At 34.5% G+C, this 16628-nt stretch overlaps 1 protein-coding gene across 4 annotated transcripts in view; it reads right to left on the bottom strand.

Moving 5' to 3' along the window:
* zswim7 (zinc finger, SWIM-type containing 7) overlaps window positions 1-16628 on the bottom strand; it is a 182240-nt gene that overhangs the window by 127243 nt on the left and 38369 nt on the right. For 2 of the 4 annotated variants that reach the window (XM_051893846.1, XM_051893845.1), the window contains exon 5: window positions 3063-3167. In XM_051893846.1, the coding sequence (XP_051749806.1) occupies window positions 3063-3167 (105 nt within the window). Of the gene's footprint in view, window positions 1-1158; window positions 1751-1798; window positions 2690-3062; window positions 3168-16628 lie in introns of those variants that run through there. The other 2 variants (XM_051893844.1, XM_051893842.1) reach the window with 2 other exon arrangements.

Here is a 16628-nt window from a genome sequence, read left to right as displayed (position 1 = left end):
CGGCAAACCTGTCATTCAAGTGACCTCGCCCTTAATTATGCAGAACTGTAAGGCTTAATATAATTTAAATGGACGAGTTATAAAAAAAATCACCCCCCTCAGAGCTGTCACGAAGGGCAAAATTAGCTGTATAGACCAAAACCACAATTTGATCCAGGCTGTAAACATGTGTTTTTTTGCTGTAAAGTAGGTCATTTTAACATGGGACTCAATGAGATTCTGCTCTCTTTTGGAGCCTGTCCCTAGCGGCCAGTCGATGAATTGCAGTTTAAGTCACTTCCGTACTGGCTTCAAGAGAAACTGTGGGAGGTTGCCGCTTGGTTGGGACATGCATTCAAATTACGGGGCGGGGCCAAATGCTGGAAGAATTGTTGCTGGGATGTCGCAGTGACTGCTGCTTATATACGCTCGTAATGATGATTGACAGGACTGAATGTTTAGGCTCCTCCCGAACCTACGTTTGGAACTACATTAAAAATGGGGTGTAACGTCATGATTGACAGATGTGCTTGTGATTAAGTCTGTGGCAATGGGAGTAAGGACGGGACCTCAATGCTGCGGCTCCACCTCAGGATCACTACAAAGACCATTACTGGGATATTTTGGCTCCAAAGTATGTTACCCATCATAAATCAAAGCATGTGACAAGACAGTGGTCGGAGAACACCGGGAAAACTTGACAGAATGGACGATACTCGTCTGTATTTGCAGCACCAAGTCACGGTTCAGCTACGCGCAATAAACACTACCGGTGTGAAAGCACAACGGGTGCGTGCTGCTCCCACTCTGCATACACACAGCTTCTGCACTGCCTCAACTCTGCTTGTGCATCCATTGTGAAACAGGCTTTACATACGCTCCACCTGTCTTTTTGTATAAAAAAAAAAATACAAAAATTCCCCATGAGAAAAAAAGTACAGACTTACAAGCAAATCCTTAAGTCTCCAAATTGACATGCCCATTCTCTGCTGCCAATAGAAATAGTTACTATTTAAGACTGTATACATTTAGAAAGACTCTCTGGACTTATCAATTAGTGTGAATACAATAAAAATAGTAATAGCAACAACAACAACAAGAGTTTTTAATACAGTTAAGGTTAAGGTAAAAAGTTAATAGTCTTTTTTTAATGCATGACAAAATATAACTACACAAATGTTTAATAAATGGTTCACAGGTTTATTTTATGAATGCAGCTTGGCTGAGAAAGAGGTTAAAAGTACAGTATTTGAGAGAGCGGGGCCTCGCAGTCTCATTGTTTGTTGCTGATACTCAGTCTAGAGTGCTGAATCTTCAAACAAATGGAAACTCCAAAAATAAACGCAATCATGCTCAATGAACAGATGTACATTCTCTGGCAACAGATAAAATATTTTGCGAACACATATACAAACATCTGGTATTTAGGGTTCAGCTTTGCTTATTTATTTACTTTTATAACATTTTTAACATTCTACAACAGAGCATTTCTCAATGAAAAAACACTGGGTTTTAATGCAAGTGCACAACAATTTCCAAACTTTTAATCTCATAGACAAATGACAACTCCAGTCTAATCCATAATGACTATAAATACCTAAATTGCTGCATGGAAGTTGTTATCAGAGTCCCTCTCTACTTCAGGACCAGCTATTTATGTGCTGGCCTCAGTTTGCCCTGAGAGAATATGGGTCATCTGCTGATCTGAGACCTGCTCCTGCTGGCACATACCCATAGCCTGACTCAAGCAAGCCGCCAGGAGGTGCTTACACTAGAGAACACAGATATAGAAAACACATTTCAATAAAATGACACTTAATAATGGTAAGAGAAGAGCTTTAGTTTGACAGAAATAAACATTAAAGTCATACAACTGAACTATTCTTACACCAGTTTGGTTATATAAGAGAGAAACAGTACAGGCTCAAGATCAGATATGTTTCAAACTAATATTTATTGTGTGTAATGAATGATAGTAAATACACAAAGCACCCATCTGTCTTCAATTTATGGTCACTAGCTCTGCCGTCATAAAAAATGCATCAGTGGGATGCATAGTCAAAGGATCACAATGAAGGAGAATATTAGTGCTGCCCAAAACGAAAAGACTGACAATCAAACAGCTGAAAGGGGAATAAAACGTGCACTTAACAGATGTATTAACGTTGCGGCATTATACAATAAAGAACAGATTGTATTTATTATTATTGACATTCAACATCCATTGTTGGTCTACACGCTTGACTGCACCTGGAATCTCCCACTGCACCCTAGACCCCCGATATAGAGCAATACAGTCAGAGGGCCACTGAGAGCAGGCAGGTTAATCGCTTTAAGATGTTTTCTAGTGCATCAATTAAACTCTATTGCATTACACAGAGGACTATAAATAAACAAGGAAACCTTTCCTCTCAGATCACATGGGTATTAAATGCATTTATATTTTGTTGCAGCTCGATAATAAAGTGAGGTCATGCTATTAGAGTGAAGCAGTGCATTTTGGGGTTGTCTCTGGATTTTTCTTTCTCAGACTGGAGAACTAATTTTAGTCTCATTCCCTCCCCTGGGCTCAAAAGCAGGCTGATGTAAATGCAACTGTGTGGCAACAGATACTGGGTCTCCTTTTGAAACAGGGCCACAACAATGGGCAGACAGTCAATGGAGACCAGAAAACAAATAAAACCCCTGAAATAACCACAGCAACAGGGAGCTGAAGAAGAGAGTAAAGGAAGACGCTTAAAACGAAAGCAAGCAAATAAAAAAAATTAGTGTTGCTACTAAAAATGTGTTTGATAACAAATTTCTCTATTTTGATTAATGAATGAAAAATTATTAAAAAATGTTTTCCCATTTGTTTTTAAATGCATGTCAAATAATGTAAGTGCAAAAAGGGTTTAAAACACAATCACTAGACAACTAATTGGTAATATTAGTTGTCAACTATTTTTAGTTGACAACTAACACATCAGCAGTGTTATTGCTTATGGTTTGATATCAGCCCTACAAGCAGAAAAGATGATAAAAAATAATGAAATAAGATGTGGGTCTCAGGGTCTGTGAGCAGAAAGAGGAAGTGACCTCACCGTCAGACTCTCGTTTCTCCTGAGCACAGTGAAAGAGAAGGCGGGGCATGGGCAGTAGTGACAGGATGTGAAGCACATGTACATATGTCCTGATCCACCTAATACCTGTTGGAGAGAGAGATAACGGAGAGAGAAAAGAAACTGAAATGTGAGATGAGTGTTATGCACTATATCACAGCTGCATCTCTAGAGGATTTCAGCTTCCAAAAATACATACTTTGATTTTACAGTGTCAAACAGTGCAGGCAGACAAACAGGCAGATCACTCTGTAAAGTCTCTATGGAAGTGAGATAAACTCAAACACTCATACATATTACCATGACTTTTCTACTTTTATTTGGGTCTATTTAAGGAAAAGTTTATTTTTTATGTGCTGAAACTGTCACCGGTTCACCCAAAATTAAAAAGTGACAACACCAAATAAGATTTAGTGGAAAGTTAAAAGAATTGGTAGCATGTAGGTAGGCCAAGGTAGCTTTGCGTGCGCGTTGTTAACAGACTATGCTCACAACTGGGCCAGGGCCATTTGGGAAAGCGAACAACCTGTACACTGGTCTCTGAATCTAGGGGTGGGAGAAAAAAAAAAAAAATCGATCATCGATGCATCGCGATTCTCTCTCCAACGATTCTGGATCGATTCTAAGAATTTCAGAATCGATTCTGAGCTTAGTTTTTAACCAGATGCATGATGACGCAGAGTGTGCTTTAGAAACACCCGTATTCTGCTTGCTTCCAATTCCTCACACACAAACACCACTTGAGCCTTTCCGTAAACTAATCTTCCATAAAGTTCGGAAAGGTTGAAGCGAATTACAATGACATTTGCGGGCTTCATTGCACAGGATGGCCGGTGAGAGACGTGCGCTTTGTTCCATGTTACTCTTGCAGTGCACGGTCTCGCCCGTCGGTATTTTTCTTACAAATGCACTACGAAGTCATCATTTATGTCGTTTGGAATGCAGTGGACTTATATATTTAAAATATTAAACTCACTAACAGAAGGCTGCTTTCAATTTCAAACGCTGACGCCGATTTGTTTGTGAAGAGTGCTCCATGTAAGAGGTTTAATGTCAAAATGGGTTTATGACGTCAGATAAATTACAACACATAGAGACTCTTTCACCTAGATATCATCACATAGAGACTGTGTCTGTACCCCGAATTAGTAAATACAAAAAACTCCTAAACCTATTTAAGGGTAAAAATTTAATTGATGTTCAACAAATAAAATACAGAGATAATACTGAAAAAACAAATGATAAAGCTTGGGTTGCTGAATATTAGATCCCTTTCTTCAAAAGCACTTATTGTAAATGATATTATCACAGACAATAATTTAGATTTGCTGTGTTTGACAGAAACCTGGCTAAAACCAGACAATTATATTACTTTAAATGAGTCTAGCCCTGAAGGTTACTATTATCAACATGAACCACGACGGAAAGGCAAAGGGGGAGGTGTTGCTGTAATTTATAGTAATATCTTCAGTATTACTCGAAAGTCTTTCAAATTTAATTAATTCGAAGTGATGGTGCTTTATGTAGCGTTATGTAATGTAAGTGACAAATCCCATTCGACATTTGTGCTGGCTACTATATACAGGCCACCAGGGCACCATACAGACTTTATCAAAGATTTTCCTGATTTTCTTTCAGAGTTAGTACTTGCTGTGGATAAAGTTCTTATTCTTGGTGATTTTAATATCCATGTAGATAATGAAAAAGACGCATTGGGATTGGCATTTACAGACATTCTAAACTCTATTGGAGTTAGACAACACGTGTCAGGACCCACTCATTGTCGTAATCACACTTTAGATCTAATATTGTCACATGGAATCGATATCGATATTGATTGATTCTGCAGCAGAGCGATGACATCTCTTAACATACCAGATAGCTTAGAAGAACTCGATGTTGCAACAGAAACTATTGACTCTCTCTTTTCCAGCACACTAGACTCAGTTGCTCCTTTGCGCTTAAAGAAGATTAAGGAAAAATGCCAGAAAAATGGAGCGCAGCTGGAAGAAAACAAAACTAGAAGTTTTTCGCATTTCGTGGAGAGAGAGAATGATTGAGTACAGAAAGGCCTTAAAAACTGCTAGATCTGCTTATTTTTCAAATCTTTTAGAAGAAAATAAACACAACCCTAAGTATTTATTTGATACAGTGGCTAAATTAACGAGAAATAAAGCTTCAACTTCTGATGTTTCCAAACAGCACAGCAGTAATGACTTTATGAACTTCTTTACTTGCAAGATTAACAATATTATAGAGAAAATTATAACCATGCAACCGTCTACTACAGTATCACGTCAGACAGTGCATTGTAGTATCCCTGAGGAAAAAAATCCATTCATTCGCTGCTATAGGAAAGGAAGAATTGTCTAAACTTGTTAAATCATCGAAATCAACAACGTGTATGTTAGACCCTATACTGACTAAGCTATGGAAAGAGATACTTCCAGAGGTCATAGATCCTCTTCTTAATATCATTAATTCATCTTGATCACTAGGATACATACCGAAAACTTTTAAGCTGGCTATTATCAAACCTCTTATTAAAAAACCACAGCTTGATCGTAAAGAATTTGTGAGGATTTCCACTCAGGATTTAGACCGTACCATAGTACTGAGACTGCTCTCATTAGAGTTACAAATGATTTGCTCTTATCATTAGATCGTGGTTGTATCTCTCTATTAGTGTTACTAGATCTCAGTGCTGCTTTTGATACTATCGACCACAATAATCTTTTGAATAGACTCGAAAATTGGCATTAGTGGAACTGCATTGGCATGGTTCAAATCATACTTATCTGACCGTTATCAGTTTGTAGTAGTAAATGAAGAGATGTCATATCGATCACAAGTTCAGTATGGAGTATCGCAAAGGCTCAGTACTAGGACCATTGCTTTTCACTTTATACATGCTACCCTTGGGAGATATCATTAGGAAGCATGGCGTTAGTTTTCACTGTTACACTGGTGATACTCAGCTCTATATTTCTTCGCGCCCTGACGAAACTTACCAATTAAAAAAATTAACGGAATACATAGCTGATATAAAAAATTGGATGACTAGTAATTTCCTACTACTAAATTCAGAAAAAACAGAGATTCTAATTATTGGACCAAAAAATTCTGCACATAATAACCTAGAATACTGTCTAACACTTGATGGCTGCTCTGTTAAGTCTTCGTCGTCAGTTAGGAACCTGGGTGTGCTCTTTGATACCAATCTTTCATTTGAAAGCCACATTTCTAGCATCTGTAAAACCGCATTCTTCCATCTTAAAAATATATATAACTACGACATATGCTCTCAATGACAAAAGCAGAACAGTTAGTTCATGCGTTCATAACCTCAAGGCTAGATTACTGTAACGCTCTACTGGGTGCTTGCCCTGCTCACCTGATAAACAAACTACAGCTGGTCCAAAACGCAGCAGCTAGAGTTCTTACTAGAACCACAAAGTATTATCATATTAGCCCGGTTCTGTCAGCAAGGCATTGACTCCCTATTAAACATCGTATAGATTTTAAAATCTTGCTAATTACTTACAAAGCACTAAATGGTTTAGCTCCCCAGTACCTGAGCGAGCTTTTAATGCATTATAGTCCTTCACGTCTATTGCAATCTCAGAATTCAGGCCAGTTGATAATACCTAGAATATCAAAATCAACCGCAGGCGGTAGATCCTTTTCCTTTTTAGCACCTAAACTTTGGAACAGTCTTCCTAGCATTGTTCAGGAAGCAGACATACTCTGTCAGTTTAAATCTAGACTAAAAACACATATCTTTAACCTGGCATACACATAACACACTATCTACTTCTATAATTCATAATTATTTAAAAAAATTATTCAAGTTCGCATGGATCCGCAGACATGACTAATTTTTCTGTATTATGCAGACCAGACAAGTAATTTGGCAATATCACTTTGTAAAAAAGACCAAGCGTCTGCGCACATACACATTCAAACACGTAAATGAATGTCAAGAATGCATTAAAGGTCTTCGGTTTTCAGTAAGAAAGCTGTCATTTAAGCGGCCCCTAAGTAAGTTAATAATTAACAATTTTTACAACGGACGTGATTCAATCAAAAACCTAATTTAGTTCGATAATAATATTTTCTTAGAGCTGCTGTAAAGCCAAAACAATTTCTGTCAATTAATTTTCCTATTATCACTGTGAAGCTGCTTTGAAACAATCTGTATTGTGAAAAGCGCTATATAAATGAAGATGACTTGACTTGACTTGACATGATGCAAAATTAATGTAAACAGCCAGTTATGTCTTAAGGGATTAAACGGACAGGGCAAACCACATTACTTCTTATGTTTCAAAAGAGATCCGGGCACATGGATCCTAAGACTCCCTTATCACACGAATGATACATTTTGGGAAATGTTTTTTTGTCCACTTACTGCCCTAATTAAATTAAAATGTAGTTATTGGTCTCCAGTCTTGTTTGGTTATCAACATTCTTCAGAACTTATTCTTTTAAAGGATTAGTTCACTTCAGAATTAAAATTCTGATAATTTACTGATAATTTCCAAGACGTTTATGTCTTTCTTCAGTCGAAAAGAAATTATGGTTTTTGAGGAAAACATTCCAGGATTTTTCTCCATATAGTGGACTTTAACAGCTACCATTGGGTTGAAGGTCCAAATTGCAGTTTCAATGCAGCTTCAAAGGGCTCTACACGATCCCAGAGGAGGAATAAGGGTCTTATCTAGTGAAACGATCTGTCATTTTCTAAAATAATAAAAATGTATATACTTTTTAACAACAAATGCTCGTCTTGCACTAGCTCTGCGATGTGCCACAGATTACGTAATCACATTGGAAAAGTCACGCGTGACATAGGCGGAAGTAACGCGGTTGGAGTGGAAAAACTCCATCTAATTTTCTCCTTCAACTTCAAAATCGTCCGACATCGTTGTTTTACACTTTTTTTTTTTTTTTTTTGTAAAGGCAGTTTGACTTAGTCTTTGCACGTTCGCTTTGTATTTGCTCAGTGCTTTCACCTATGTCATGCATGACCTTTCCAACATGATTACGTAATGCTTGGTGCATCGCAGAGCTAGTGCAAAACAAACATTTGTGGTTAAAAAGTATATAGTTTTTTTTTTTTTTTTGAAAATGACTGATCATTTCACTAGAAAAGACCCTTATTCCACGGTAGAGCCCTCTGAAGCTGCATTTAAACTGCAATTTCAATCAGTTGGTAGCTGTTGAAGTCCACTATATGGAGAAAAATCCTGGAATGTTTTCCTTAAAAACCTTAATTTCTTTTCAACTGAAGAAAGGAGGACATAAACATTTTGGATGACATGGGGGTAAGTAAATTATCAGGTAATTTTAATTCTGAAGTGAACTAATCCTTTAAGTTCCACAGAAGGAAGAAGGTGTAGATGATGGAAGAATATTCTTTTTTGGGTGGACAATCCCTATAATAGTCCTGCACTGTGACAAATATTTCATGTAGTCTCTCAATATGAAATAATAATAATAATAATAATAATAAAAAAAACAATGATAAACAAAAGAATTAGAACTAATTAGAATAACTATGTCATGCTTGACATTTCAATAAACCATTTACTGCAAACTCAATGTACAACTGCACTCAAAAGGATTTTGCACTGCTTGATTCCCTTCAGGGGTTTGTCAACAGTTCTTGTCATTGAAGTAAGAAAAAAATCTCATAAAAAAGGGTAATAAGAACTAAAAAATCTAATAAGTAAGACACACTTTGCAGAGCAGCTTCAATTTCTTCTTGAAATGCTGTCATTGTATGCATTGGGATAATTTTTCAAGAGGAAAAGCCTCCAGTTGTTTGAGGTATGAAGAAGGTGGAAATCTCATTTACATTCTGTGCTCTGGAACGTCCCAGAGAGATACAACGGTGTGTAGATCTGATGACTGGCAAGGTTGAGAAATGTGTTTGATTTGTTTAGCAGTGCATATGGGATCATTACCATCCTGGAATATGGGAACATCATGTGGGAATGTGTTTCTGTAAAACAGCTCTATATTTCTTGGTTGTTATACAAGTATACAGCTCTATTATCAAGTCCAATAACACCTACGTGATGGCCGCCCATCCTAGGGCTGCAGGACTAAACAAAAAAAAAAAATCGAAAATGCGATATGGCTTAGTGCGATTATCAAATCACAAAGGCTGTGATTTCATTAAATAAAATATCTGCACTGCGCGTGTCAAAGTGAAGTGTGGCACTGTTCTTCCACATGAGCAGCTTGAGATCCGCTGGTGTCAGTGTCTCAGAGCGGTTTGCTTCACAGTAAATGCTGCTCCAAACAAGCTCTATCTCTGCATGTGCTCTAAGTTTGGGTCACTTTAACATGCATCTGGGAATGTAAAATGAGACCAACCATCTTCTCATGCTTGAGAAATGAGAAATGCTTATCAACAAAAGAGAAGCTTTAAGTTATTATTTAAAAAAAAAACATTTTAAATCGCAATCACAATTTTTATCAGAACAATGGCAATTAGCTTTTCCCCCCCAAAATTTTGCCCTAGTTCATCCTGTACTCCACCACCAGCTTGCTACAGACATCGATGGTCAAATGCATCCTTCGGCTTTCTCCGAGTGCAAACCTATCCAGATAAAATACAGCATTGCTCAGCAGTGCAAGTTTTGTGCTTATATCGCTTTACTTCAGTCTTCCCAAATTGAATCCCCTGGCACAATTTTCTCAAACAGAAAAACAAACAAGACCTCTTTAATATCTGTTTTCATAGCAATAAAATAAAACGGAAATCTTAAAACAGGTGCATTTCTGCAAACTGGTTCTCTTTCATAATCATAACTTAACATTCTATAAGCTCCTTTCTTGCTATCCATGTGTGTTACTGAAGTCTCAGTACTGAACATAACTTATGAAGGTATTATCTTGATGAATAAACCTTAGTGTAGCAGAAAACTCATCAGACCACACACACTTTATTATCAGACCATGCACTCCATTATCAGGCAAACATTGATAAATCCCCTGCAGAGAAGTTGCTCCTCTGCCTTGTGAAGAAAAAAAAAAGCCTCACTTTGTCAAAGACTGACACCTCATTGCGTGTGAGTCACAGGAAGGATAATTAGAAACATGGAGCCACAGAAGTGAAAGCAGTGCAAAGGCCAGAGCCGTCGCAGCAGGAAAGAGCAGGACTGATGCTGACAAAACTTAATACTCACAGGATGATACAGCCTGCACACTGAACATTACTCTTGTCTTTTTCACAATACATTTTGTCTTTGCTTTGAGAGGAAGACTCAGACATACCATCAACCGACAGCCAGCCAAACGCCAAAAAGTCTCGTATCATTTGTTTCAGGTCTAGTGATGCTGAAAATTCAGCCAGGTCAGATTATAAACGTAGCCTTTCGTGATTCATTTAGACACAAAATATGACAATATCTTTCAACAACAGCATTAACATAAAGCAAATTTGAAATTTCTTGACTTTGTGACCCTGTACAGCAGTGCTTTTCAAACTTTTTGGGCCAACGCCCCCTTTTCCCATTATCTAAGTCCCGTACTGCCCCAATCAAATAAAATGTAGTGTAAAGTGGCTTCCCTAAATATTAATGTTGATTATTATTCTGTTTATTATAATTAGGGCAATTATTAATTATTAATTGTAATTAGGCCAAATTGATACTTTCATTCAGCAAGGATCCATTAAATTGATTGAACAATAATTGTAATAATTTGATTTATGAAGTTTTATGCACATGTTTACTTGGTGATTTTCAGTGCTTTCATAGCCTTTGGCAATGTTGAGGTGTCTTTAAAATTTTATCTGACATACCCTGTTGCTCCAAAGTTTAAAGAGACTTGTTACAAAATTCTGTTTAGGATATATCCACAGTGGAATATTTACAGAAGAATTTTTAGTTTGTTCTTCCTTTCCTGAAACTCTTGAAATGTTTTTTTTACTACTGTGACTTGTCTCTGTACTGCTTTGTAAATGTGCAAAATGTGCAACAAAATGTAAAAAAAAAAAAAAAAAAGAAAAAAAAGAAGAAAAAAAAGATGGTAAAGACATTTATAGTGTTAATAAACATTTCTGTTTTAAATTATTTAAAATAATTCACATTTTAATTTTCCATTTCATATTTATATTTCAATCTTTCAGTTCATCAAAAAATCCTGATTAAAACAAAAAAAAAAAAACATCTCCATACATTATGTTACATGTCTACTGTTGTTTTCGTCAGTTTGACCTAGTTTTCCCCATTCTGTTTTATTAGTCATTTCATTCACCTGTGTCCAGTTAATTATCTTGTTAAGTTCCCTTTGTTTGCTACGTGTATATATACCCTGTGTTCTCCTTCATTCCTGGTCCGTTCTCGTTGATGTTTAGTTGTGTATATTGAGTCTCCTGCCTATTTCTGTTATTAAATTCTACTCGTATTCTCCGTCGTCCTTGTGCCTTCTTATACACACGTTTCGTAACACATTATACATTTTCAACCAATTTTATCTAATAATAAATGTTTTTTTTAAGAATCAAATCAGTATATTAGCATAAGTTCTAAATTATCATTTTGACACTGAAGTGTGGAGTAATAGGAAAAAATACATTTTAAAATGTTTTTAAATAGAAAACAGTTTTTTGAAATTGTTTTTACTGTATTTTTGATCAAATAAATGCAGTCGTGGTAAGCATAAGAGAATTCTTTCAAAAACATTTTTTTTAAAAAACTTACCGATCACAAAATTTTGATCTGTGGTGTATTACACATTTTAACACTTTACAATAAGGTTAGTGTATTAACTAACATGAACTAACCATGAGCAATACATTTGTTACTGTATTTACTAATCTTTGTTAATGTTAGTTATTGAAAATACAGTTGTTCATTGTTTGTTCATGTTATTTCACAGTGCATTAACTAATTTTAACAAGATTTTAATAACGTATCAGTAAATGTTGAAATTAACATTAACAAAGATTAATAAATGCTGTAGAAGTGCAGTTCATTATTATTTCTTGTAAACTAATGTAGTTAATAATGTTAATTAATAGACCTAAAGTGTTACCATTTTTATTTATAATATATATATTTTAGTGTATATTATTATTATTGCTATTATTAATCTATATATTTAACTAGCACGTCATTGAATGCCACATAACATTTGATTTCACTGTATAGTGTTAACACTTTACAATAAGGTCTCTTTTATTAACATTAATGTATTAACTAACATTAACTAACAATGAGCAATATGCTTTTTACAGCATTTATTATCCTTTGTTAATGTTAGTCAATAAAAATGTACATGTTAGTTCACAGTGCATTAACTAATGTTAACCGATACTAAAACATTAAGATCAAAAGTTGTAAGTGCTAACATGTAGAAACTATGTAGAAACTAACATGAACTAAGATTAATAAATGCTGTAGAAGTATTGTTCATTGTTAGTTCATGTTAGCTAATGTAGTTAACTAATGTTAAAAAATGAAATGTTACTGAAAAATCATCATTATTATCATTAGTTCTCCAAGAAGCAAAAAAAAGCCATGTGAATAGAAATTATATTTATGAGTGTTAAATAAACAGTATAGAATTTGGCTTTGAAACTTCAATTACATAGATTATCAGAAACTGCAGCCAATCAGCAAACAAGAAGCATTTAATTAAATTTTTTCCATGGAAAACAAGAAAAAAAAAACTTGTTATATTGTGTCTGAACGCAAGACACTCAAAGTTGTTTTCACTGAAAGTTCAGCATCTGCGCTTCAGAAAGCTGACAGAAACACCAAAGTAAATAGTCGTTGCTATATGGAAATGATACATCATCAGTTCTGGTCACACTGATCAACAAGGTGTTAGAATGTTGAAGAACACTTTATTTTGCAAGCAATTTGCAAGTTTCATCTCAGAAAATCTTTGGCATATACGTGCCTTAAACAAACACCCCCCAAGAACACCTCAAAGGGCACCTATCTGGGATTACTTCACAAGGTCTTTATAGCAAGTAGCATTCCAATATCTTTTCCTTGATCAACAATGTAAATATCTTAATTTATATTTTATTTGTCCACCAGTTCACATACAATGGTGTCAATGCAGGCAGATCAAAAACATTGTTGAATATCAAGTGTCCCCAACTAAGCAAGCCAGAGGCGTGAGGGGCAAGGAACCCACTACATTTCTATGTCTTGCAGCATTGGAATGACAACATTATAACAAAGATATTTTATCAGGATCATGATTTATGATGAAATCGCAGTAGCAATATGGCAACAGAATTTGGAAGCCCAACTTTCAAACAATCCATTGAAATAAATCAACTGACAACCCAAATTAGCAATTCATCATCATTTACAAGTCTTCAAATGTCAATGTTTTTAACAAGATTATTACAGTATGTATCTATGGAGCCCTGCACATGACATGCAAGAAAAAAAAAAAGTAAATTGGGCGTACGCACTTACTTTTTCTTTTTTTCTATTTCTATTCTCTCTCTCCATCTATTTATAATTAAAAAAAAAAAAAAAAATTCCTAGCTACGAGTACTTTGCTGGAATAACTGGGACTTTGCTGGAATAACCGACTGACACGGCACTTGCATACTGTTGCACTCATGTTGATTTGATTGCTTCTAGTGTTGTCATTTTTAAGTAGATTTGGAGAAAAGCATCTGCTAATGTAAAATGTAATGCAAATGCAATACAGGTCCAAATTATGTAACAACGTTGGGTAACACTTTATAATAACTGCACACTATGAAGAATTAGTTAAGCATTAGTAAACAGTCAATTCATCATTTATAAAGCATTAATAGACATTAGTAAGCAGTTTATAAATACACCTATAAATGCTTTGTTCTTGATGTATAAGCATATCTATAATGTGTTTAATAATTGTATTTTCATACTTTATTAATGATCAATTTATCATTTCTAAATTAAGTATTACATTATTTACAAACCAATTATTTAGGAGTTGTCAGTGGTTCATAAGATCATTTAGGAAATGTAAGTAAATGATTAATAAACTATTTAAACATACATTTATACATCTTATTATTTAGACATATAGTAATAGTTACTCAGTGTGTTAATAAATGCTTTATTAATACATATTTGTAATTCATGTTTAATTCAGGTAGTTATAAAACATTTAGTAGTTGTCAAGTTAACTATTTTTGTGAGCTCATCTAAAGTGAGGACTATTTATGCCTCGTAAAGCTTTACAAAGGAGATTTAAAGGCTCAGTTATCTTCTGCACTGCTGTTCTCTAATGTTTTAAAGTTAGTACTGAGGTAGTTTTGACACTGTGAAATATTTTATTACATTATTATTGTTTTATAAAAACATTATTTGTTGTATTTTGGCACTCTTGTAATCCAGTGTTGACACTGGTAACATTTTATTCAGCAATGTTTACACTTTACAGAAATGTATTTTTATATCAGATTGCAAAAGCTTAGTTTCATTTTACTGCACAGTTATGTTTTCTGGAGGAGTACAGGGATTTTTATTTTCTGTGAAATTGCAGAGGTTTACTTTTAATTTTATATCAAGTTACCCATCGTAAAGTTTCATTTTTTTTCCTTGAAATAAATATTTCTATGTTCTGTATCCTTTAAATCTCCTTTATAAAAGCTTTACGAGGCATGAATAGTCCTCACTTTAGATGAGCTCTCAAAAATGGTTAACTGACAACTACTAAATGTTTTATAACTACCTGAATTAATCATGAATTACAGCAGGAATATGTGTTAATAAAGCATTTATTAACACACTGAGTAACAATAATAATAATAATAATAATAAGATGTATAAATGTATGTTTATATTGTTTATTAATCATTTACTTACTCTTTATAAATGATCTTATGAACCACTGACAACTCCTAAATAACTGGTTTGTAAATAATGTAATACTTAATTTAGAAATGATAAATTGGTCATTAATAAAGTATGAGAATACATTTATTAAACACATTATAGATATGCTTATAAATCAAGAACAAAGCATTTATAGGTGTATTTATAAACTGCTTACTAATGTCTATTAATGCTTTATAAATGATGAACTAACTATTTACTAATGCTTAACTAATGCTTCATAACGTGAGTTATTCTAAAGTGTTACCCAAAGTTGCTTATTTGAAAATGATAGTTAATATTTCTTAATAATTGTATTATATTTTTAATAGTATAAAAGTTTTAAATTTCAAAATCTTTGTTTGCTTCCAGATTTAAATTTGATTACCCCAGATTTTCAGTGTATTTTCAGACTTCTGGACCCCCAGCTGCTGGGAGAACATTCAAAAAACTAATGCATAAATCAATCATATGTTTCCAACACAACATAAAAATGATATGTAGGCTCTGGATGGAACACTGTGATACCCTCTCTTCTCCCTCATGGGACCTCTTCAAAAACAGATACTGTGCAGCGGATACGTTTGGGGTGGTTTGGAAAGGCCAGTATCTAATCTGTCAGACCTAAGAGAACTCATTGACAGTCCTCCAGGGAGTGGTTGACTTTGGATTTGTGGGAAGTTGGTTAGACTTCTTTTAAAATGTCCTTACGCACGATATTCATGACCAGAAAATAGAACATGAAAGCGTGATTTTATGAAACAAAAACAAAAAAAAACATTTATAAGTGAAAAATCTGGGTAATACATAAAATTACAACAAATATCTTAACACATTTTTTAAAAACAAAAATCACCATTCCATCATATTTCCTTGATAATAATGAAATAGGAGAGTAATTTGCACGCACTGCAATGCCCCATCTTGCGTGTCTGTTCTAGGTGATAGGTTCGACTACATATTTGGCATATTCTTGTATATTTTACAGGGGCCATAGAACATCACTCCAGCACTGTGACTTTAAAATGCTGAAAGTGCTCTCTACTATACCCCCTGTCTGGCTACATGCCTGGTCATACATGTAACACTCTTCTCCATCATTTAATTATGGAAAGTGAAAACCAACATCTCTTTTAACCCTATAAAGCCTACTTTATCATATTTGATATGCAAATTTCTACGGGCTCTAAATTATTAACATGAAAAAAAAAAAAAACTTTGCTGAAAAGCCTGCAGAAAACTTTATATTTTTAGCAAATAAATGGTATAATTGTACTAAATGTCCACCTGCAGGTCATGGTACACATGACTTTTTGCGGTGAAATCTTTATTGATTTTTATGAGGTAAATATAAGAATAAATTTTATATTGTAAGTAAAATTTCCAGATGAACACTCACTGGACTGAAGCAAATTGGGTTTACTAGTTCGTCCATGCATTTTTTTTTTTTTTTTTTGAAAGTCATGTTAAAATGTGAGCATCAAATATGATACATCAAGCTTTTGAAAAAAGTTGATTTGTATATCTCTCAATCATCATTGTATTGAACTGTATTATACGTTTTGCCCCAAATGCCACAATAAAAACTGCAGAGCTTTGATCATAAAACTAAGCATTTGACTATTTAACTATGACATATTATTGGGCAATATAGAGTGGCAACTGATACTTGCATACATTTTATGTAAGTAGTCTG

This window comes from Ctenopharyngodon idella, chromosome 5 (genome assembly GCF_019924925.1).
Source record: "Ctenopharyngodon idella isolate HZGC_01 chromosome 5, HZGC01, whole genome shotgun sequence".
NCBI classification, from domain to species: domain Eukaryota; kingdom Metazoa; phylum Chordata; class Actinopteri; order Cypriniformes; family Xenocyprididae; genus Ctenopharyngodon; species Ctenopharyngodon idella.
The sequence above is the reverse complement of the archived record's forward strand: the minus strand, read 5'-3'. Positions and strand labels throughout refer to the sequence as shown.